The 22,344-nt window shown below is 45.4% G+C and overlaps 2 protein-coding genes across 2 annotated transcripts in view; both read left to right on the top strand.

Moving 5' to 3' along the window:
• The window catches only part of GXYLT2 (glucoside xylosyltransferase 2), a 182,964-nt gene that overhangs the window by 81,868 nt on the left and 78,752 nt on the right, over positions 1-22,344 (top strand). The gene's annotated exons all lie outside the window — the stretch shown is intronic.
• LOC103297444 (60S ribosomal protein L7-like) lies at positions 21,198-22,019 on the top strand. The gene is given in 1 exon segment (XM_054729919.1): positions 21,198-22,019. A coding segment is annotated over 1 exon segment (747 nt). The 5' UTR covers positions 21,198-21,203; the 3' UTR covers positions 21,951-22,019.

Genomic DNA, 22,344 nt, shown 5'->3' on the forward strand with positions numbered 1-22,344 from the left:
GAATTATCAATCCACTCCCATTCTATCCCCCGATTCTATTCTATTCACCAGTTTATTCTGTTTCTCAGATTTTTAATTCACTTGAGTTTTAGATTCACTTTTTGATAGTTATGTATTTGTTGTTCATAATTTTTATGTTTACCTTTTTCTTCTTCTTCCTCTTCTTAGAGAATACCTTTCAGCATTTCATATAATACTGGTTTGGTGGTGATGAACTCCTTTAGCCTTTTCTTTTCTGTGAAGCTCTTTATCTGCCCTTCAATTCTGAATGATAGCTTTGCTGGGTAGAGTACCCTTGGTTGTAGGTTCTTGCTATTCATCACTTTGAATATTTCTTGCCACTCCTGTCTGGCCTGCATAGTTTCTGTTGCAAAATCAGCTGATAATCATATGAGTGCTCCCTTGTAGGTAACTAACTGTTTTTCTCTTGCTGCTTGTAAGATTCTCTCTTTGTCTTTTGCTCTTGGCATTTTAATTATGATGTGTCTTGGTGTGGTCCTCTTTGGATTCCTTTTGTTTGTGGTTCTATGCACTTCCTGGACTTGTAAGTCTATTTCTTTCACCAGGTGGGAAAGTTTTTGTTCATTATTTCTTCAAATAGGTTTTCAGTGTCTTGCTCTCTCTCTTCTTCTGGCACCCCCATAATTCTGATGTTGGTACGCTTGAAGTTGTCCCAGAGGCTTCTTACACTATCTTCAACTTTCTGAATTCTCTTCTTGCTTCTCTGGAGGAGTGTCCTTTGCCTCTTTGTATTCCAAATCTTTGACTTGAATCTTGCATTCTTCTAGTCTGCTATTGGGTCTCTGTATAATATTTTTTATCTCAGTCAGTGTATGTTTAATTTCTAGTTGGTCCTTTTTCATATCCTCGAGAGTCTCGCTCATGTCCTTGAGGGTTTTGTTAAATTTATCGGCCTTTTCTAGGAAATTCTTGAAAAACCTTATAACCGTGGTTTTGAACTCTATGTCTAGTCGTTTGTTCTCCTCCATTTCTTTCACTTGTGATTTGTTTCCTTGTCTCCTCATTTTCGCTGCTTCCCTAAGTTGGTAGGGTAGCTTTGTGTGTTTGGTGTTCTATATGGTTCAGTGGGTCAGTCTCCCAGTTACCTGAGGTGGACACTCTTGGTGCACCCCTTTGTGGAGTGTGTGTTCAGCCTTGATGTAGTTAAGTCTGGATTGTTGTTGGTGTCACTGGGAGGAATTGACCTCCAGGTCACTTGGCTGTGAGGACCCGCTGTGTCTATAACGGAAGAATTGCTGTGCTGGAGACATGTTTATGGGGCAGGACTTGTTCCAGTAGGGCTTTGGTGCTCACTGAGTCTGCCTCTTGAATGTGTCCCTTATGAGAGTAGTTGAAATCTGGTGTCGTCTCACACAGACCACTAGATACACTAGTTTCTGGATCTCTAATGGGGTGCAGGTCAGCTACTGTCTGAGGCCACCCAGCAGAAGCTACAGCAAGAGCTACAGTTTTCTCCTCTTTGCTTGGGATTTGGTGGTTTTGGAGCAGTCTGACTGGAGCTTCAGTTTATTTGGTTAAGCTGCCACAGGGCAGGCCATTTATATGCAAAAGCCACTGTGTGGAGCTTTGGCGGGTTTGTACAATGTGCGGGGCGGGGTCTCAGGGCAGGGCGGGATCTCAGGGCGTCACTAGGGTAGGGCGTGGCAAACAGCGATGGCTGCCAGCCAGCCTTCTCTGCCCTTCCGTGTTTCCAAGTCCCCATATCCTGCACTCCAGTGCAGTAAACACTGGTTGCTGGGCGCACCTCTGCAAAAAAGTCACCCTCACTTTCTGACCCGATGGCCGACAGTCCAGCTTCTCCCCGTAGGCATCTGGATCCCCCACGTGTCCCCAGAAACTGGAGTTCCGAGTGATCGGGAGCTTGTCTCCCTTCAGGTTGATAAAAAGCCGCGCGCCAAGTCGCCCGCCACCAGCCCGATTCGTGTGCCTCCGTACCTCAACTTTTCAGCGTTTGTGCTCCTTTCTCTTTCCTTCTAGTTGTAAAACTTCCACTCAGCCAGCTTTCCCGTGGATCTGGGTGATAGACGTTTTGTCTTTTAGTTGTAGTTTTGAAATTGTTGTGCGAGGCGGCAGTTTAGTTGTTTACCTTTGCTGCCATCTTGGTTTCTACTCCAGGCCTATAACTTCTTTGGCTAAAGATTTATAAGCAAGACCCATCCATTGTTCTTTCAAAAGGCACTTTAAAAGAAAACCAAACTGCTGTTGCATGGACACAGGGAAGACAGGCCAGCAGGCTCAGCCAGAACCTGAAGCAGCAAGAGAAATGATAGGGAGCCAGGTTGGACTTTCTTCCACTCAGGCTGGTTTTTCCTCTTTTAAAACTTGTTCTCTGCTCCTCAGACCTCAAAGCTAAGTACAGAGGTTTCAAACTCCAGGTCCAGCTGCACGTAATGACTGACTGATCCCAGTCTCACAGACCCAGGGAGAGATCTGTTGGTTCCAGCGAAGCCACTTAGGCAAGCATGATGCATCGGTATAATGGCAGACATTTATTATGTACTAGTTGCCAGGTGTTGGTCTCAGCATTATCTTATTTAATCCTCACAACAACCCTGAGAATGTAAAGACAAAGCTACCAAGTGACAGCTAACAAGCGCTGGAGCACGTCATGAGCCCAGGGCCCTCAGCTCCAGCCCTATGTATTTGGGGAGGAGATTTTGGAGAGGGGAATCCCAGAGAGCTGGGCAGCTACCCCACAGTGGATCTCTCTGCTGCATTATTTCTGTCCTTTCAATATTGCATTTTCCTTTCTGCTGAGTGGTTAAAACTGTCTTCCATAATCCTAATCTTTTTGAATTCCCAAACTGAGGAATTTAAATAATCTGCAGAGTTGCCTCCCCAGATACCCTCTGAGCCTATTGCAGATTGTTCAAGGATGTGACTAGTAAGTAAACAACACTCAAAGGGAGTCACAGCAACTTGTAATTAAGCCCCTTGTCTTTATTTTATTTTTTTCCTTTGTTTTATTTTTTCCCATTACCTTCTTGTCTTTTTTTTAGGCTGAAAACCAGCTGAGTAAATGCCTTCCTCACTACCCCTCTTAGATCCATTGAATACAAGAATAAAGTAAAGTTTCCTGGCTTTACAGTAGTATTAGGTAACTCTTTGATTTTTTTTTTTTTGCATATGTTGCCTGCATTTAATCTGCTATTTTATACTTTATTCAAGAATTTTATTAAACATGAAGTCTTTGTCCCAGCCAGCATAGCTCAGTGGTTGAGCACTGATCTATGAACCAGGAGGTCACAGTGGAATTCCTGCTGGGTTTTGGCTCAACCCCTAGTTGGGGACATTAAGGAGGCAGCCAATTGATGATTCTCATCATTGATGTTTCTATCTCTCTCTCCCTCTTCCTTCCTCTCTGAAATGAATAAAAATATTTTTAAACAAACAAACATGAGGTCTTTGAACTGAAATCCAGTGCTATCCATCACATTGAAAGGTTTTTCTTTGTTTATATTGTTTGTGAACACTTTCTATAAACTTGAACAAACTACACTTAAAAAAAAAAAGGTTTTTTCACCTCTATCCCTGGCAAGGAGAGACAGAGAAAAGATTGGCCCTGAAACAGGAGATAAATATGCTTATTATTATGGCTCTTTGGGTTGCCACAGGTGAAGCAATGCATGCAAAATGGAACATATATCTAGATATCATTATTATAAACTAGAGGCCTGGTGCACAAAATACATGCACGGTGTGTGTGTGTGTGTGTGTGTGTGTGTGTGTGTGTATCCCTCAGCCCAGCCTGCACCCTCTCTAATCTGGGACCCCTCGAGGGATATCCGACTGCCCGTTTAGGCCCGACCGGGATTGGGCCTAAACAGGCAGTCGGACATTCCTTTCACAATCCAGGACTGCTGGCTCCCAACCGCTTGCCTCCCTGCCTGCCTGATTGCCTCTAACTGCTTCTGCCTGCCAGCCAGATAACCCCCTAACCACTCCCCTGCCAGCCTGATCGACACCTAACTTCCCTCCCTTGCCAGCCTGGTCACCCCTAACTGCCCTCCCCTGCTGGCCTGGTTGCCCCTAACTGTCCTCCCCTGCTGGCCCGGTCATTCCTAACTGCCCTCCCCTGCAGGCCTGGTCCCTAACTGCCCTCCTCTAATGGCCTGGTTGTCCCCAACTGCCCTCCCCTGCAGTCCTGGTCCCCCCAACTGCCCTTCTCTACAGGCCTGGTCCCCCCCAACTGCCCTTCTCTACAGGCCTGGTACCCCCTAACTGCCCTCCCCTGCTGGCCTGGTTTCTCCCAACAGCCCTCCCCTGCTGGCTATCTTGTGGTGGCCACCTTGTGTCCACATGGGGGTGGCCATCTTTGACCACATGGGACAGCTGTCTTGTGTGTTGCAGTGATGATCAATCTGCATATTACTCTTTTATTAGATAGGATAGAGGCCTGGTGCATGGGTGGGGGCTGATTGGTTTGCCCTGAAGGGTGGGGGTTCCCTTGGGGCGTGGGGAAGCCTGAGTGAGGGGCCTGTGATGGTTTGCAGGCCGGCCACGCCCCCTGGCAACCCAAGAGGAGGCCCTGGTATCTGGAATTTATTTACCTTCTACAATTGAAACTTTGTAGCCTGGGGCAAAGCCAAGCCTGCTCCTCGCTCCGCAGCCAGAATTTCTGTTGGAGTTAATTCACCTTCTGTAATTGAAACTTTGTAGCCTTGAGTGGAGGCTTAGGCCGGCAACAGGATGGCTTCTTTTGTTACCGCAGAAACCCAAGCCTCCCTCCTGCTCTCAGTGGCTGTAGCCATCTTGGTTGGGTTTATTTGCATATTTGCTCCTGATTGGCTGATGTGCGTGGCTTGGCTGGTGGGCATGGCTTAGGTGTAGCAAATTTGCATATTACTCTATTATTAGGTAGCATATCCTGTAGCCAATGGTATCACTATTACAGTGTGTTTAAAAGTCATTAGCTACAAAGGGGTTTTAGAACTCGTGCTGTAATTAGATGCAGGCCTATGGGTGGGTGATTGCAGTGCTGGGTGACAGGCTGGTACAAAAGGAGACAGTTGAAGTCCATGGAGGACACACAGGTGGGTCAGGCTACAGGTCATTTCCTGGCAGGTGAGCTAAGGCAGCTTCTTCAAGGGTTGGAAGACTGAGCTCACTCCTTTACAGGTAAATTTGAGTTCAAGAGCAGAATCCCATAGAAAAGGTAAATTTGACAAGAATCAAAAGGAACTCTATGTAGAAAGAAGTGCTTGGGTTAATGCCCCGAGGCTGCAAGAAAAAAACTCCACTCAGGCAAGGGTGCAGGTGCAGACCAGGAGCAATGGATCAGATCATGCTGGTTGTCATGAGAACAAGCTCTGGAAGCTGCTAAGGGCCAAAGCTGATTTTTTCATCCCTGATGGTTTCTGTTATTTTGCTTCTCTCTATTCCTCTCTGATTCTATTTTACTGTTTAGAAAATGTTAACGTAAAAACCATTGAAACCTGTAAAGAATTTTTGTGAGTTTATTTGAGCCAAACTGTTGACATATGCTAGGAAGCAGAACCTCAACAAATTGAGATAATGCTCTGGAGAAATGGCGGGTTACATTTGTATTTATACATTGCAATCAAAGGAAGGGACATCGGTGGGTTACATGAAATCCATTGGTGATAGAGTAGAAAGTCAGGAGAAAGCAAAGCGGGGAAACCCCTGGGATTGGATAAAAAGTAAAATGATAGACATACTTAGGTGGGTGCAATTAACATGATAAGGAAGGAATTTGTGGTCTTTGTCCTGGCGCCCACCACATTTGGTTGTGCCCTAAGGGGTTCAGAAAAAGGAAAGTTACAAGTTACCCAGACATTTCAAGGGTATGTTATCATAGATGCAAAAAGACAGATGGGCTCAGGTAAGGTAAATGTTGACCTTGTCAGTGAAGATACGGGCCTAGGAGGTGACTGCCCACCATAACTGCTTTTAGTTTAATTTCAGACCATCCTTTGTGGTTTAGGTCTCTGAGTTTGCAAGACTGCCATGCAGGACTCCCCCGAGCCTGTCAGTCAGCATGTGGCCCCTTTCATCCACACAAGCATTCTCTATTTGCACATGGCCCAAAACCTGAGGTTGTTTTGAACAATCTTATAAGCCCAAATTAATTATGCTGTTTCCTATGTTTTCTAATTCAAGATGAGGCAGAGAGAGAGAGAGAGAGAGAGAGAGAGAGAGAGAGAGAGAGAGAGATTGGCTGTCTCAGCCTGTGAATTGATTCCCAGCTTAACTTTGAATCAGTTCTTTTTTGATAAGGATACCACTCCTGATCTGGTCATCAGGGGCCAAAGAAGCAAGGGTATGTGGCATTTCTCTCTCTCAAACATGACCACCTAGGTCTGTCTCTGCTTTGAGGCAAGTTTTAGAAAAATGGGTTGTGAGCAGATAAGGAAATGAAATTAGCCAAGTATAGATGACAAGGCAGGGCATCCAACTAGGATAGAAACAGTGGGGTTCTGCCCACAGGGAGAGAGAAGAGCTGAAGTGCCCCATGGGGTATATAGATTTTCTGTAAGTTCCATATCATATAGGAAGTTAGGGGAGTTTACTGGGGCCACAAGGAGCAGGACACTTAGTCACATGGAACATGTCTCTTCAGTGGCCTTGTCAGGGTCTGTTCTTATACTGCCAGTGATCACTAGAGCTCTGCACTTGAGTGTGCAATCATATTGTATACACACTCAACCAAAAGCACCCAGCAATTGGCAGTTATAAGTGTGTTGTCACCACCCACCCTCAGTTCCCCACTTGCCATCAGGAGATTGGAGCCTGACGGCTTGTGGGAGGGACCAGGAGGTGGTCAGTGTGCCTCATAATGACTGGTCAAGTGGTCATTCTGGTCGTTCTGCCGTTCTGTCAAAGAGGCCAGGTGCACGAAATTCATGCACAGGTAGGGTCCCTAGGCCTGGACAGCAATCAGGGCCAATCTGTGAGGCAACTGGCTGGGCAATTGCCCCCCTCCAACCCCCCCCCCCCCCCCCGCACCTGCCTTGGCTGGCCTGGGTTCTGCGGGCTGGGGGCAGCTCCTGCATTGAGCGTCTGCCCTCTGGTGGTTAGTGTGTGTCATAGCAACCGTTGTTCCACTGTTCGGTCCACCATTTGGTCTGCTGTTTGGTTGATTTGCATATTAGGCTTTTATTATATAGGATGTGCTCCAATCCTTCCACTTCCAGGGAAAGGGGCAAAGGAGGGTTGCTGAAAGTGACAAGGGAGGCAGCAGGGTGAACTTTTTTTGTGGGGGGAAGAGTTTCCTCCTGATGAGGGGATTCAAAGGACAGCAGCCTCCTTCTGCTACCCTCTGTCTCCAGAGACAGTTTCTGATTGGCATCTGGCAGGACAGAGCAGGTGCAGGTACAGGACTGGGAGCGCCTTTCTGCATGCAGCTTCCTGGAGAGTCTCTTCTTCTAAGGAAAGCTTTGTTCTAACCATTTCTCCTGGAGCCAGGGCTGCTGGGTGGTCTTGGGCAGGAGGGAAGAATCGAGGTGGGCAGGGCAGGGTAGAAGGAAGTATGGGGTAGAAGACTGGGGTTAAAGGAGGAAGAGGGTGAAGTCTGTATGTGTAGTGAGGAGGGCTGGTGCAGAAGGAGAGTTGGGGTCACCATAGGAAGGTTTGGAGGTACGGGGGGAGTAAGAGGAACCAGCAGATGCCAGAACAGGGCAAAGGGTCTATGAAATCAGGTGGGTGTCCGCGAGGGTGAGTATAGACTAAGTCCCTTCCCCAGACCCTGACATCCCAGGTGGCTAGTGGGAGGGGTCCATAGTGAGGTTCTGAACCCCCTACACTTTGTGTCTGAGACTCCAGAACATGTGGCCAACATGCCCCGCCCCTGCTACCCTGCCAAAGTGCTGCCGTTTGGAATGCATTTGCAGACACATTGATTGTTTTTAACCTTTTGCATTCGGATGTCGTCGAGTGTGACTTGACACGGTTAGCATTAGAATAAAGGAATCGAGAAAAAAACAAGCGAGTGCAAAGGGTTGTTAAAGCTTTTTAATTCACTCTGTTTTTCACTTGTCGTTTTTTATTTAAAAGGTGGATCCTGCTGGTGTGTGTTCCTTTGTGGGGGTGGCAGGGGTGTTCTCCACGGGCAGAGATCCTATGAAAGACAGAGACAAAAGTCCCAGCGAGACATGGGGAATGAATAAACAGGATCATAGAGCAAGGAACAGGGAGAGAGATTCACAGGGTGAGACAGCACACAACACAGGGTGCTGTGGATGGGGATAGAGCTTCCTGGCCTGGTGAGCAGGCTCATTCTGTGGAGCAGCAGCTCTGTGGGCACCCAGAGCGCAGCTCCCAGGCCCAGGGGAGTCGGCGAACTGAAAGCCCTGGATAATTGGAGCTAATTACATTTGTCCAAACAGCCTCAGTGGAGGCCACAGGCCAGCCACCCCTCCCCTGCCCTGTCCCCTGTGAACTCATCCCAGCAAAGGGGCTTTGCTGGCACAGCTGGGGCTGAGCACCTGGGGGAAGGGCGTGCAGGCAGAGAGCCCTGGGGACCCAGGGGTTGGGGTGAGCCCTCCACCTCCAGAGCACACACACAATTACATACTCCAGTGCGTGCTGCAGCCCTGGATGCCCTGGGATAGCAGGTTGTGACTGGGTTAGGAATTGGACCAGAAGTTGGTCCGAGTTCCCCTTGGCCTTGTGCTGAGTGGGCCCTGGCAGCATGGGCCCCAGCATTTGGGTCCTTAGGTTTCTATTATCTTGGCCTCCTGAGCATTCCCGTCTCTGCCAAGATTCCAGACAGGGCTCTCCTTGTATCCTGCCACGGGGAGTGCCTGTCTGGAGCTGAGGCTTCGGGATGAGGAAGGGGCAGAGTCTGGTGCTTCGCTTTTGGTGATCAGTTTGTCTCTGCCTGGATGCACCACAGGACCCCAAAAGAGTGACTTTTCTGAGCTTTCATTTGTGTGTCCATACTGTGTATGCCATCTCTGAGACAAGGAGTCCAAGGGGAAGGAGAAAGGTGGGAATTCCTCACGTGTGAGTGAGGCTTTACACTTTGAACTGCTAGCCTGAATCTGTGATCTAATTTTGTGATTTGAGGATCCTTTGGCAGGTTGGGTAGGAGTGGTGGCAGGATAGGGTTTTATATTTCTACTAGAAACCCAGAGCATGAAATTCATGCATGGGTACGGTGTCTAGGCCTGGCCTGCCATCAGGGCCATCTTCCCCAGTTGCCTGTAGCCAGCCCTGCCCCCCGCTGGCACCCACCCCCGGTTCCCCATTTGCCATCAGGTGATCAGAGCCTGCCGGCCAGGGAAAGGGACCAAGAGGTGGTCAGTGTGCCTCATAGTGACTGGTCCAGTGGATGTTCTTGTCGTTCTGCCATTAGGGTCAATTTGCATATTACCCTTTTATTATATAGGATAGAGGCCTGGTGCACAGGTGGGGGCCAGCCAGCCTGCCCTGATGGGGGCCCTGGATCAGGGTGGGGGTCCCTGCTGGGGGCCAGGGCCGGCTGGGGCAAGGGGCAGTGGGTGGTTTGCATGCTGGAAACGCACCCAATCAGGGTGGGGGGGGTCCCTGCTGGGGGGCAGAGCCAGCCAGGGCAAGGGGCCGTGGTTGTTCTGGTCTCTGGTCGTTCCGCCGTTTTGGTTGTTGGACTTTTATTATATAGGAGTTTTATAATTACAGTTGACATATAATATTAGTATTAGGCATACAACATAGTGATTAGACATGTATATAACTTACAAACAGATTACCTAATAAGTCTAGTGCCCACCTGGCACCATACAGCATTATTACAATATAGTTGACTATATTCCTACATCCCAGTGACTATTTTATAACTGCAAATTTGTACTATTTACTCCCTTCACCTTTTCACCCAGCTCCCCCGCCCCGCCCCAAATACCCCTCCTCTCTGGCAACCACCAGTTTGTTCTCTGTAATGAGGAGCTTCTTTATCTATGTAAAACGGAGAGGAAAAAGGCCAAGACACAGGGTTTGACTTGAAAAGATGTTTTAATATGAATGTCAGTAGTTTCAGCAGGGGTTTGGAAATTTAAATGATTCATTCTAGGGGAATGGATGTAGTGACAGGGACACAGGGTCCTGAGTAATGCTAGGCCTGACTCAGAAGTTGGGGACAGCCCACAGGCTTTGGCAGGGCCAAGCCAATTCCAGGCCAGGGTCCACAGTGCACTGTGCTGTGGGAAGGTGAGGGAGTGCCAAGGGGAGCAAAGTCTCCCAAGGTTGTGCACACCAACAGCAGCAGTGGCAGCATCAGCATCAGCAGCAGTGACTGGGATATTCACAATAAAGGTAGTAATAAAGAAAATGTAAGAAAATAATTTAATATTTCACAGAGCCATTGTCTTAAAGTCTTTGTCTGGGATCATGTGCTGGGAGATGTGGGGATGCTTCCTAGTTGGCAACATTGGGAGCAGCTGCTTTGCCTGTCACCTGTATAATAACTTGCAAGATGTGGTCAGAGTTGAACCTCACAGTCAGGCAGACTGAGGGTCGATCCCACACAGGAATGGGCAAATAGCAATCAAGACCCAATTATAACAGGAGGGACCACAAAATCCACACAAGGGACATCCCTAGAATATCCAACTCAGGAGATCAAGGAGACCATGTCATTGGGCCCCAATAACTCCACCTCAGGAAGACTGGAAGCCATAGCAATTCTATCTAATACATAGAAACAAACACAAAGGGAGAGCCAAAATATGGAAATGAAGAAACAGGCCCAATGAAAGAAACAGTGGAATTTCCAGAAAAAGAGCTAAAAGAAATGGAGGAAAGCAATTTTTCAGATATGCAGTTCAAAGTAATGGTCATAAGGATGCTCAAGGAACTTAATGAGAATTACAAGGAACTTAGTGGGAATGACAAAAGCATGAAAACAGAAATCGAAACCATGAACAAACACCAGTCTGAATTGAAGAATATATTGGACATAAAGAATGCACAAGAAGGAATTAAAAATAGGTTGGATGAAGCAGAGGATCAAATCAGAGATTTGGAAGAAAAGGTAGGAAAAAATACCCAATTAAAGCAGAAAAAAAAAAGAATGAAAAAGCAGGAGGATGGTTTAAAGGAACTTTGGGACAACATCTGCATCTTAGGAGTACCAGAAGGAGAAGAAATAGAGCAATAAATAGAGGACCTGCTTGATAAAATAATGACAGAAAACTTCCCTAAATAGGTGAAGGAAAATGTCACACAGGGCCCTAACTGGTTTTGCTCAGTGGATAGAGCATTGGTCTGTGGACTGAAGGGTCCTGGGTTTTGATTCTGGTCAAGGGCACATGCCTGGGTTGTAGGCTCAATCCCCAGCAGGGGGCATGCAGTAGGCAATTGATCAATAACTCTCATCATTGATGTTTCTATCTCTCCCTCTCCCTTCCTCTCTGAAATCAATAAAAATATATTTTAAAATGAAGATAACAACCTTTGGAAGCACATACAGTCCCAATTAAGAGGAACTCAAAGAGACTCACACCAAGACACATCATAGTGAAAATGGCAAAGATTAAAGACAAAGAATATTAAAGGAAGCAAGAGAGAAACAGAAAGTTACCTAAAAGAAAGTTCATATTAAACTATCAGCTGACTTCTCAACAAAAAACTTCCGGCCATAAGGGATTGGCATGAAGTACTCACAGTCATGTAAAACAAGGACCTGAATCCAAGACAACTCTATCCGGCAAGGCTATCATGTAAAATTGAAGGCAAGCCCTAGCTGGTTTGGCTCAGAGCATCAGCACACAGACTGGAGGGTTCCAGGTTTGATTCCAGTCAAGAGCATGTACCTAGGTTGCAGGTTCAATCCCCAGCCCTGGTCAGGGAGCACGTGTGGATGCAACCAATTGATGTGTCTCTCTCACATCAATATTTCTCTCTGTGTGCCTCTCCCCTTCCCTTCCACTCTAAAAAAACAACAACAATGGAAATATATCCTCAGGTGAGGATTAATCAAAAAATAAAATAAAATAAAATCGAAGGTGAGGCCTGGCTGGTGTAGCTCAGTGATTGAGCATCAACCAATGAACCAGGAGGTCATGGTTCGATTCCCAGTCAGGGCACAAGCCCAGGTTGTAGGCTTGATTCTCCCTCGCCCTTCCTCTGTGAAGTTATAGCTGTTCCAATGGTTGAAATTTTAGGGGGAGAGAGCAAGGGGATCTCTCATACTGCCATTTCCCTGACATCATTCCTGTTTTTATCACATCTGCTATTTTTAATTTCCATCATTGATCCCCCCCTCCCCCCGCTTCTTTTTTTTAGTGACAGTGCTCCTGCTTTTTCCCAGGAATTGCTCCTCCCCCATGGCATGCAGACTTAGAGCTCTGGCCACCCTGACTTCCACTAAGCCAATCACTTCATCTTCAAGAACAGAGAGTAGCCAGGGCTGGTTCATTCTGGCAGCAATGCTGTAAAACTCACATTTATTTGTCCCCACCCTCATATACCAGCAGCACTCCACTTCTTGCCCCAATTCAGCTTTAACTATGATTTTTTTTATGAGCTACCTTTTTCAAAAGAATAAAAACTTTTTTTTTTTTTTGCTTCACAAGCTAGAATAAAAGTTGGTTACTTACAACCTAATATAGATTTGTATTCTTGAATATTTTAGGGTAAAGCAGTCTACTTATGTGACAACATTTCTACCATTTTTTTATGCCTTTGAAAAGATTGCATTAGCCCAGAAAATTTAATGGCTTATCTTTTCTAAACCACACTCTGATTTTAAATATTTCATTCAATCAGACTAATTTCTTCTCCTCAAATGCTCTTCCAAGCCTCTGTCTGATTGTCAAAATTCCATCCTTACTAAAGGTCTAAGTTTGAACGAAACTTTGCTAAAATGTCCTCTGTTTTTATAAACCAAGATAAAACATGTTTATTCTGATGATATATTACCTCTCTTATAAGAGTATACATTTCTTGAGAGCAGGAATATCATCTTATCGTACATTTACAACAATACCATGCATAAATTGGGTGAACCAATACTTGAGAATTGAATTCTTTCTGGATATAAAATTAATTCTGTCTGAAATCCAATTGCATATTTGACATTCAACATCTGGGGTTCTTAGCTGGTCTTAAACTCTATAAAAAAGATCTCTAAACCCCTAAACTTATAAGCAAATATTCTTCATATATACCTAGTTGCATTTTTCCAAATATAAGGCCTAAAGCTTTCATTAGATTATCAGATCTGTTGAAAGTGGGTTACATGAAATCCATTGGTGATAGATTAGGGAGGCGGGAGAAAACCAACCAGGAGGAGGGACCTCTGGGATTGGACCAAAAGTGAAATGATAGACACACACTTCTTTTACACAGGCGGGTAGAGAATAGTTAACAGTCACAATTAACATGATAAAACAATGAGAAGGTTTATGGTCTCTGCCCTGGTTGTGCTTTGTGGGGTCTGGAAAGAGTGGGGTTACCCTGACATTCCAAAGGAATATTATCATAGATGCAAAAGACAACAGACAGGCTCAGTTCAGGTAAAGATTGACCTTTGTCAAGGAAGATACTGGCCTAAGATATGACTACCCACCATAAACTGCTTTTAGTTAAAAAATGTTTTAATTTGATACCATCATTTGTGGTTATTTTAGGTCTCCGAGTTTGCAAGGCTGCCTGCAGGCCTTCCCTGAGCTAGTCAGGTTAGTATGTGGCCCCTTTTCATCCACAGTACCATATGTATATAAGTAGTATTCCAGGTACTTATATATATATGAATTCATTTAATACTCCCTCAAATTCTATTGGCCAAGTAATATTACCGATGATGAAACTGATGTCCAGATAAATTATGTAATTTGCTTGAGTTCGTGCAACTCTGGTAGAGTTCTGTATTCAAACCAATAGGTTAACTCCAGAACTTGCTCATTAGCTACTCTGCTCTTAGGTCACAGCAAACACATGGTAAATCTGGTATTCAAACTGGGGTAATTTAGCTTCTCTGTTTTGCTTCCAAATGAAGTCAAGGGCTTCAGTCATTTACCAAGGTTACAGAGATAAGAGGTGGTAGAAGCCCACTTTGAACATTTGTCTGATTCCAAATCCTTTCTATTTCATCTCTGTCTTAGTGTTTTCACTGGGCTCAGTCCTCTAAGGAGACTGTAAAGAGAGAAAATGCTTCATTTTATAGTGAAGTCCTACATTACTTGGGAAAGGGCACAATTTCTTAGCAGCTATCTTAAATTCCATGAAGGCAGGAACAGTACATATAGCAGGCACTCAATAAAAATCTATTGATTTAATCAGTGTGTATACAGAAACAGGTGGGTTCTAGGGCAACTAATTCAGCAAGGAACATTAGCAAGTGCTTAAGATGGACTGCAAATGCAATTTCCAGGAAGGTATCATAAATAAGCAATGTAACTCACTGTGTTAATAAAGGAAGCAATCGGGCTGGGGTAAAGCGTGTTACAAAAGCACTTTTAGATATTTTCACTCAGTCCTTACACATCCCTCTGCACTAAAGTGCAGAAAAGTCATACAGCTAATACAAATCTAGATAATGTGACTTCAGGATGAACAAACACTATGCTCTCCCACTTTTAGATCAGATATGTGAAAGTGTGGAGGTGAATGCAAGTAAGAGAAACATAATGGTGGAATGGAGAACTCCAGAGAAAATAAAAATCTCATAGTGTGTTGTGAGCAATGAGGAATTTAATAGAGGGTGCTTGGATGTTACTGTGGCCTATCTTAAAGACTGAGCAGTATAAATGTTGCCAGTGAAAATGGATTCTTGCATTGTGCAAGAAATGAATTTCAAAGGGCACCTATATGGGAAAAGTTTAAGCACAGTGGCAAGATTTATTGTGGCTGTGAGAAATGCTCATTTGTCCGCATTCCAGTAACGGACTTGGAGACAGAAGTATGGTGAAAACAGGCACACACGGGGCAGCGACTACATGCTGTTTATCCCTAAGGTGCAAGAGTCCTTCTGGCTCCTCGTTAGCTGAGCACTATGGGGTTAACAGTTTTCCTCATGTCACCTAGGTCTAGTGTCTCCCATTGGGTCATTTTAAAAAACGGGCTGCGGCCTTGACTAGTTGTTTCCCCTCCCTGTCTAGTTGAGGAGGGCGTGAGATGTTTTGTCCTGGGCACCTCTGGGGTTAACACCATGATGCTGGCTCATGTATACAGTTCTTTGTTCTTATACCCTCTTCCCTCCTCCCTACACTGTTTTCCCTGGGGAAATTCAGTAACCATTTCCATTAAAAGTTGATTTTTAAAAAAATATATTTTATTGATTTTTTACAGAGAGGAAGGGAGAGTGATAGAGAGTTAGAAACATTGATGAGAGAGAAATATTGATCAGCTGCCTCCTGCACGCCCCCTACTGGGGATGTGCCCACAACCAAGGTACATGCCCTTGACCGGAATCGAACCTGGGACCCTTTAGTCCGCAGGCCGACGCTCTATCCACTGAGCCAAACCAGTCAGGGCAAAAGTTGATTTTGCTGGAGATGGATCACAGAGGCCTATGTCCTACAAATTTCCTCCTCTTCTTTTTACATTAATCGATCATATCTTCTTTAGCTGTTCTAAAACCTGTTGGCTTTCTTAGTGGAAGGGCGAGGAAGAGAGTCTACGCCGTTTCCTCCACTGCCATCTTCAGAGCAGTTGGAGTGGTGAGAAGCATGTCTCAGGGTCCCGTCCATTCCTCCTCCTGTTGGCCCATCATCCTTGCTCTGCTTATGCCTGTCTGACTGCCTGCCACATCCCCTCAAGGATCTTGGCTCCGACTTCCTTCGTGGAAAAGGTGTGGTGTCACTTTTGAGACTACTTCATGCTGAGGAGGGACGAATGTTTTCTTTCAGGGCCAACAGATCCTTGCTTTCTGTCAGAAGGATGATGAGACCTGGGCACAGAAGGAGGTGTCTAGAGGTGGTATTGCCTGAGTACGAGTAGTGTTTGTAATCTGGTGGAGACAAACTGTTTTATAAAATTTCAAAAGTTAGAACAGCAAGAATTATAACAAATGGTCTGGTGAAAGGGAAAAATAATTTCAGTTTTAATAATTCCCTATTGGAATATAATTTTTCCCTAAAATCACCCTTATTTTTATTAAAGAGCCAAATTAAGACCAATTTATCTATTGCATTAAGTTTAGTTTCAATTTGGCCTGATTGTTTGCATGAAAACGGTAAGAATAGCAATTGACTGCATAGGCTCTTATAAAATCTGCTTTGCTGGAATTTCATGATTGAGTCTCAGTGAATCCCTCAGGGCAGAGAAGCCAAGCCATCCAGCTGCCATCCGGCCTACCTGTTAAAATACCTGCAGATGTGCGGGAATTCCTCACCAAGATCTGCACCTGCGGTGGCTTCCCTGAGGCCATGTGCTAGGCTTCAAGGCTCATCGCAGTGGCCCTCCTACTTGTCTCGATGTAGCGTGCATGAGGGGGTGGGCAGGGACACAGAAGCACCCTTGCTACTCCCATCCCTCTCTGACAGACACCACACCAGCGACTGCGGGTATGGGCCCAATGCTCCAGCGCCATCCATTTTCAGGGCCACCATGTGGCTAAGCAAGGCACCAGGCTTTCTCCAAGGCGCTCTTATTGGCTTCAAGTCTTCTGGTGACATCCAGAGTCCAGAAATGACTTTCTTACACATGACACTCCAGTCAAAGACTTGGTTTATAAAACCACCAATGGAAGCTGGTCTTATTGAACTCATGCAAAGAAAGGTATTGCCATGATTCACTCATTAAGAATTGCCAAATTTTCTAGCGATAAAGTAGGGAGAAAAATACACAATTTACTAAACTTCTTTAAGAAAACAAAGTCTCCTTATGTCTGAAAAACAAAAAGACCAAGAATCAGCAATACTTTCTACAAAAATTATAAAAACTATATAATTATTTTTAGTTCATTCAGTTCCATAATCAATTTTTATTTCTCTTGATTTTCCCTGCCAGTACTTCTATAAATCCAGATATTCTAAGAATTCTAATAATTTTCATCCAGTTCAAAGGGGATGATTTGAAAATGTTAGAGTCATTTCCATGGATCCCTCAGAAATGTAACATTTCTTTTTCAAATGCATTATAACAAAAGAACTGTCACTACTAGTAAAATGACACTGTTATGGATTTGATTATAATGCAAATGACATGCAACTTTGTCCTTTCTGCAAAACACAATACTACAGAATACTTATAGAATTTTTGCTTCCTGGACAAAAATAGGAAAGACTTCTTTCCTTTTAACAAACTAGAAAAGGACTTGTTATAGAAGACTGGAGAAAAACCAAGCAACACTTAGAGAAATAGAGTTACACAGCTTTATTACACTGGTGGACTCAGAGGAGGTTGCCTCTCAAATTCTGAGCAAAGCAGTCTGGTGGAAGCTTTTCCTTTATATATTTTTTGGCTTCTTTATCCCCCAAATATGGATTATACTTCTGAACCTTTCGGGGACTTTGCAAAAAGCCCCGTGTGTGGAGATGGTGGTCATGGGACCATACCTAAGGGCCTGGTCTGGCACCAGCACTGACAGCCCTCTCTGGGGTTGTGTATTGTTTTACGATTTATGGCCTCTGTAACATGTGAGCAAACAGGCAACAAATCTTGGTAGCCCAGACTGCAGGAAAAGGGGCAATAGCTTATATTTTCCCATCTGGGTTACATTACACTGTTCCGCCTGAGGAAAGTTCCCTTAGAGGGAACTAGATGTTATAGAAAGAATTATCCTTTAGCCTTTTCATCCCCCCCACCCCCCCACCTCTTGTCCCACAAGCTTTTCTTAGCCTTGTGGTACAACGACTAGGGGATGTTACAATGAACAGGGACGACGAACGCTCTTAGCTGCTTCCTGCTGATAAGGGATGATGATTAAGGGGTTAGCATCCCATTTCTTCCTCTCAGAGGGTTTTTTAGGGAATTCTCCTGGTTTGTAGGACCATTTGAAGTTTAAAGGCATCTAGGCAAGATGAGATAAAGTGAGTTAAGAAATTTAGAAGACATGGTCCTAAGGTTACAGCTATGAGTAGCATTAACAGTGGTCCTGTCAATAGGAGAAGCTATTTCCAGAAACACACACACACACACACACACACACACACACACACACCCGCCGCAATTAGCCCAGGACTCAGATAGCTCCTGTTTTCTTTTTGTTGCTTGTTCAATTAGATCTTTTGCCTTATCCCTGACAATGCTTGACTGGTTGGCATAAAAGCAGCACTCTTCTCCTAAGAAGAGGCAGATTCCACCTTTCTCTGCCGTTAGTAAGTCTAATCCTCTTCTATTTTGTATACTACTGTGGCTAAGGAATCAACTTGATACTGTAAGGCATTTAGGGTCTCAGCTACTCTCTCTATGTCTTCTGAAAATTCTTGGGTCAAGACTTGATAAGAGGAGACAGAGTGAGCTATTCCCCCTTCCCTGGCTTCTATGCCACTCACAATTCTTAGTTGAGTGGCATAGAAGCCGGGGAAGGGGGAATTACTTGCAGAGCTCTTTTATATCTAGTTATGCTTTAAGGGGTGTTTCAAGGTATTGATTGTTGGGTATAATAGATATATCTGGGTTATATAGGCAGAAGTGCACACTCTCGTCCAGTTTGCAGGCAGTCAGGGGTAGACAGTGGTCCCACACACATAGAATGTTCCTGCAGGGGGGCACCAGGGATTGGTGGTCTTCAGCCTTGAGAGTGGAGTTGCATAGATCATCTGGGAGGCAGCCTGTTGGATGTTGGCCCGGGTTACTGCTGAACCAAATAGGAGCAACATTAGTTAGCTGCACATTGGCCATGACCGGTCCTATTATTTCTTCCGCTAAGTTCCCTGGTTTAGCTATGTTTATCAGGGTAGCCATTAAGAGGAGTGGTCCTGGGGGAAGACATAACCAGCAATCTCTAGCCAAATTAGGGTTGGTAATGTTGAGGAGGTGCTGGGTTGAATCGAGGAGCTGATAGAATTGGGGGTCCAAGTCCTATTGCCTCTGTGGCCGAGTTCTTAGTCTGGGTACCGGTACCTTGGATGCTTCCTGTTGTTGTTTGATTGTTTCTAGTCTGATGGCTTCCTTGACTCAGGCTCAGTCAACAAAACTTTGGTGCCCGCTACGGGCCCAACAGACGTATGCACTGCTTGAGGATCCCTGCCAATGGTTGCGGAGCTTACCTGTCCAGTAGACCTGTCTTTTCCATATACAGAGCTTTATTCCAGTGTAGCCCTAGCTCCCCTGATAAGAGAAAAGACTTACAATAGTGTCATCCTGGGTCCTGGTTAAAGCAGGGGCAGGATGGATATGTAGTTGCAAGGGAGAGTGGGAATATAGAGGCTATAATTAAGGGAAGTATGTTATTCCCTCTGTTCCTGTTCAGTGGGGGTCCACAGCAGTGAACCGCTAAAACGAAGAGTAGTATTATAACTATTCCTGCGGGGCAGATGTAGCCAAGGATGGCATGACAAGGAGTGGTCCAGCAATTCATGATGAGGCCTTTGTTTCCTTGCTGAGGCGCAGCTGGAGGGGATTCTCAAGACCTGATCGCTGCTTGGCTGATGAGTTGCCTTCAAACGCGAGTGGTGGATCCAGGTGCTCAAACCTGCAACCTTGAGAGCTGTGGGGGTGGTTAATATGACTGGATAGGGTCCCTTCCAGGTAGGCTTGAGGAGTTCCCTTTTCCAATCTTTTACCCAAACCTGGTCTCCAGGTTTTTAAGAATGTGTGGCAGTTCCTAGAGAGATGGGTAACCGATCAGTAACCCATCTGTGAACCTCAAAGGGTTTTTCCAAGTCCTTGTAGTTGCTTCTGGATTTCCAAGTTCTCTATTTCCCCCAAATCTCCCTTTGGCTGAATTAAGGGAGGGGATCTGTCATATAGAATTTCAAAGGGAGAGAAACCTACCCTGGCCCTTGGAGCACAGCGTACCCGCAGGAGTACAAGAGGCAAGATATCTGTCCAGGGTAAGGTTGTCTCTTGGCATAGCTTAGCCATAGTCTGCTTGAGAGTCCGGTTCATGCACTCTACTTTCCCTGAACTCTGAGGCCTGTAAGCTGTATGTAGGTTTCATTTAATTCCTAAAGCCTTAATTACCTGTTGTACTATTTCTGCTACAAAGGCTGGGCCATTATTGGACCCTATGGTCAGAGGCATTCCATACCGTGGAATTATATCCTTCAGCAATGCCTTAGTGACTTCTCTCGCCTTTTCAGTGCAAGTGGGATATGCCTCGACCCAGCCTGAAAAGGTGCAAACAAGATCTAGCAGGTATTTATTCCCTCTGCTAGGCCCTATTTCTGTAAAATCTACTTCTAAGTCTTTGAAGAGAGCTTGCCCACAGCTCTGAACTCCTATTGGTCCCACAGGACCCTGTTTGGCATTGTTCTGTGCACAGAGGAGGCAACGCTGAGAGACTGAGGCGCACAAGGAGGGAAGACGGGCAATTAGGTAGTACCTGCCTAACAAAGCTTCTAGGGCAGTCTTCCCTAAATGAGTGAGTTCATGCTGCTGGAGCACTGCCTTATGGGCTAACTGTTCTGGGACATGGACCCTATGATCTGGGAATATCCACCAACCTTCCTTCATCCTCTTACCCTCTTCTTGCTGGGCCCTTTCCTCTTCCTGGAGAGTATATTTTGGAGGTTCAGGTAATTCGGGGGCCAACATGATCCGTGCTGGTGCCACTTGTTCTTAAGCAGCCAGCTTGGCTGTGGCATCAGCACGCTGGTTTCCTTCTGACACTGAGTCTTTCCCTTTCTGGTGACCTTTGCAATGGATGATGGCTATTTCCTTGGGCTCCCAGACTGCTTCTAGTAACTTTAAGATCTCATCCTGATTTTTTATTCCTTTTCCTCCAGCCATCAGGAGCCCCCTTTCCTTGTATATATCCCCATGGATATGCAGGGTGGTGAAGGCATAGCACGAGTCAGTGTAGATGTTGGCACGCTTATTCTTACTGAGTTCTAGGGCTCTGGTGAGGGCCCAAAGTTCTGCCCTTTGTGCTGACCATCCTTCAAGCAGGGCCTGTACCTCAATTGTCTCAAAGTTTTATACCACTGCATATCCGGCTCATCTTTTTCTTTTATCTAAAAAGCTACTGCCGTCCATGAATAATACTAAGTCTGGATTTTGAAGGGGCCTGTTAGATCTGGTCGGCTAGAGTAAATCTCCTCTAGGACTTCTGGGCAATCATGCTCCAGGGCTCCCTCAGCAATGGTTAAAAAGGTGGCAGGATTAAGAGTTCTCACTGCTGCTTGGCTGGAACCATGGAGGGTGCAGAACAGAAGAAGAAGAAGAAGGTTTCTGCTGTGCCAGAAACCCTCAAGAAAAAGCGAAGGAATTTCGCAGAGCTGAAGATCAAGCGCCTGAGAAAGAAGTTTGCCCAAAAGATGCTTCGAAAGGCAAGAAGGAAGCTCATTTATGAAAAAGCTAAGCACTATCACAAGGAATACAGGCAGATGTACAGAACGGAGATTCGAATGGCTAGGATGGTAAGAAAAGCTGGCAACTTCTACGTACCTGCTGAACCCAAATTGGCATTTGTCATCAGGATCAGAGGTATCAATGGTGTGAGCCCAAAGGTCTGAAAGGTGCTGCAGCTTCTTCGCCTTCGCCAGATCTTCAAGGGCACCTTTGTTAAGCTCAACAAGGCTTCCATGAACATGCTGAGGATTGTGGAGCCATACATTGCTTGGGGGTACCCAAACCTGAAGTCGGTAAATGAATTGATCTACAAGCGTGGTTATGGCAAAATCAACAAAAAACGAATTGCCCTGACAGATAACTCATTGATTGCTCGATCTCTTGGTAAATATGGCAACATCTGCATGGAAGATCTGATTCATGAGATCTACACTGTGGGGAAGCTCTTCAAAGAAGTGAACAACTTCCTGTGGCCCTTCAAGTTATCTTCCCCTCGGGGTGGGATGAAGAAGACCACCCATTTTGTAGAAGGGGGAGATGCTGGGAACAGGGAAGACCAGATCAGCAGGCTTATCAGAAGGATGAACTAAGGTATCTACCATGGTTATTTTTGTAATCTGGTCAGTTAATAAACTGAGTTCTTCAAAATTGAAAAAAAACACCAAAACAAAAAAAACAGTTCTCACTGCTTCTAGTCGTACCTGTGGATTTTCACATAGGAGCCCCTGATACTGAGTCATCCGAACAAGAGTCAGCCAGTGCTGCCCCCCAGCTTCCATTAGGGTAACAAGAGCATGAGGTACTTTTACATTTAAGTTTTGCCCCAGGGTAAGCTTATCTGCTTCTTTGACTAATAATGCTGTGGCTGCAAGGGCCCTGAGACCTGGGAGCCACCTGGAGGCAACCGGGTCAATCTGCTTGGAGAGATAGGCTACTGGTCTTTGCCAGGGTCCAAACTCCTGGGTTAGGACTCCTAGGGCTACC

Source organism: Eptesicus fuscus, chromosome 18, assembly GCF_027574615.1.
Source record: "Eptesicus fuscus isolate TK198812 chromosome 18, DD_ASM_mEF_20220401, whole genome shotgun sequence".
In the NCBI taxonomy this organism is placed as follows: domain Eukaryota; kingdom Metazoa; phylum Chordata; class Mammalia; order Chiroptera; family Vespertilionidae; genus Eptesicus; species Eptesicus fuscus.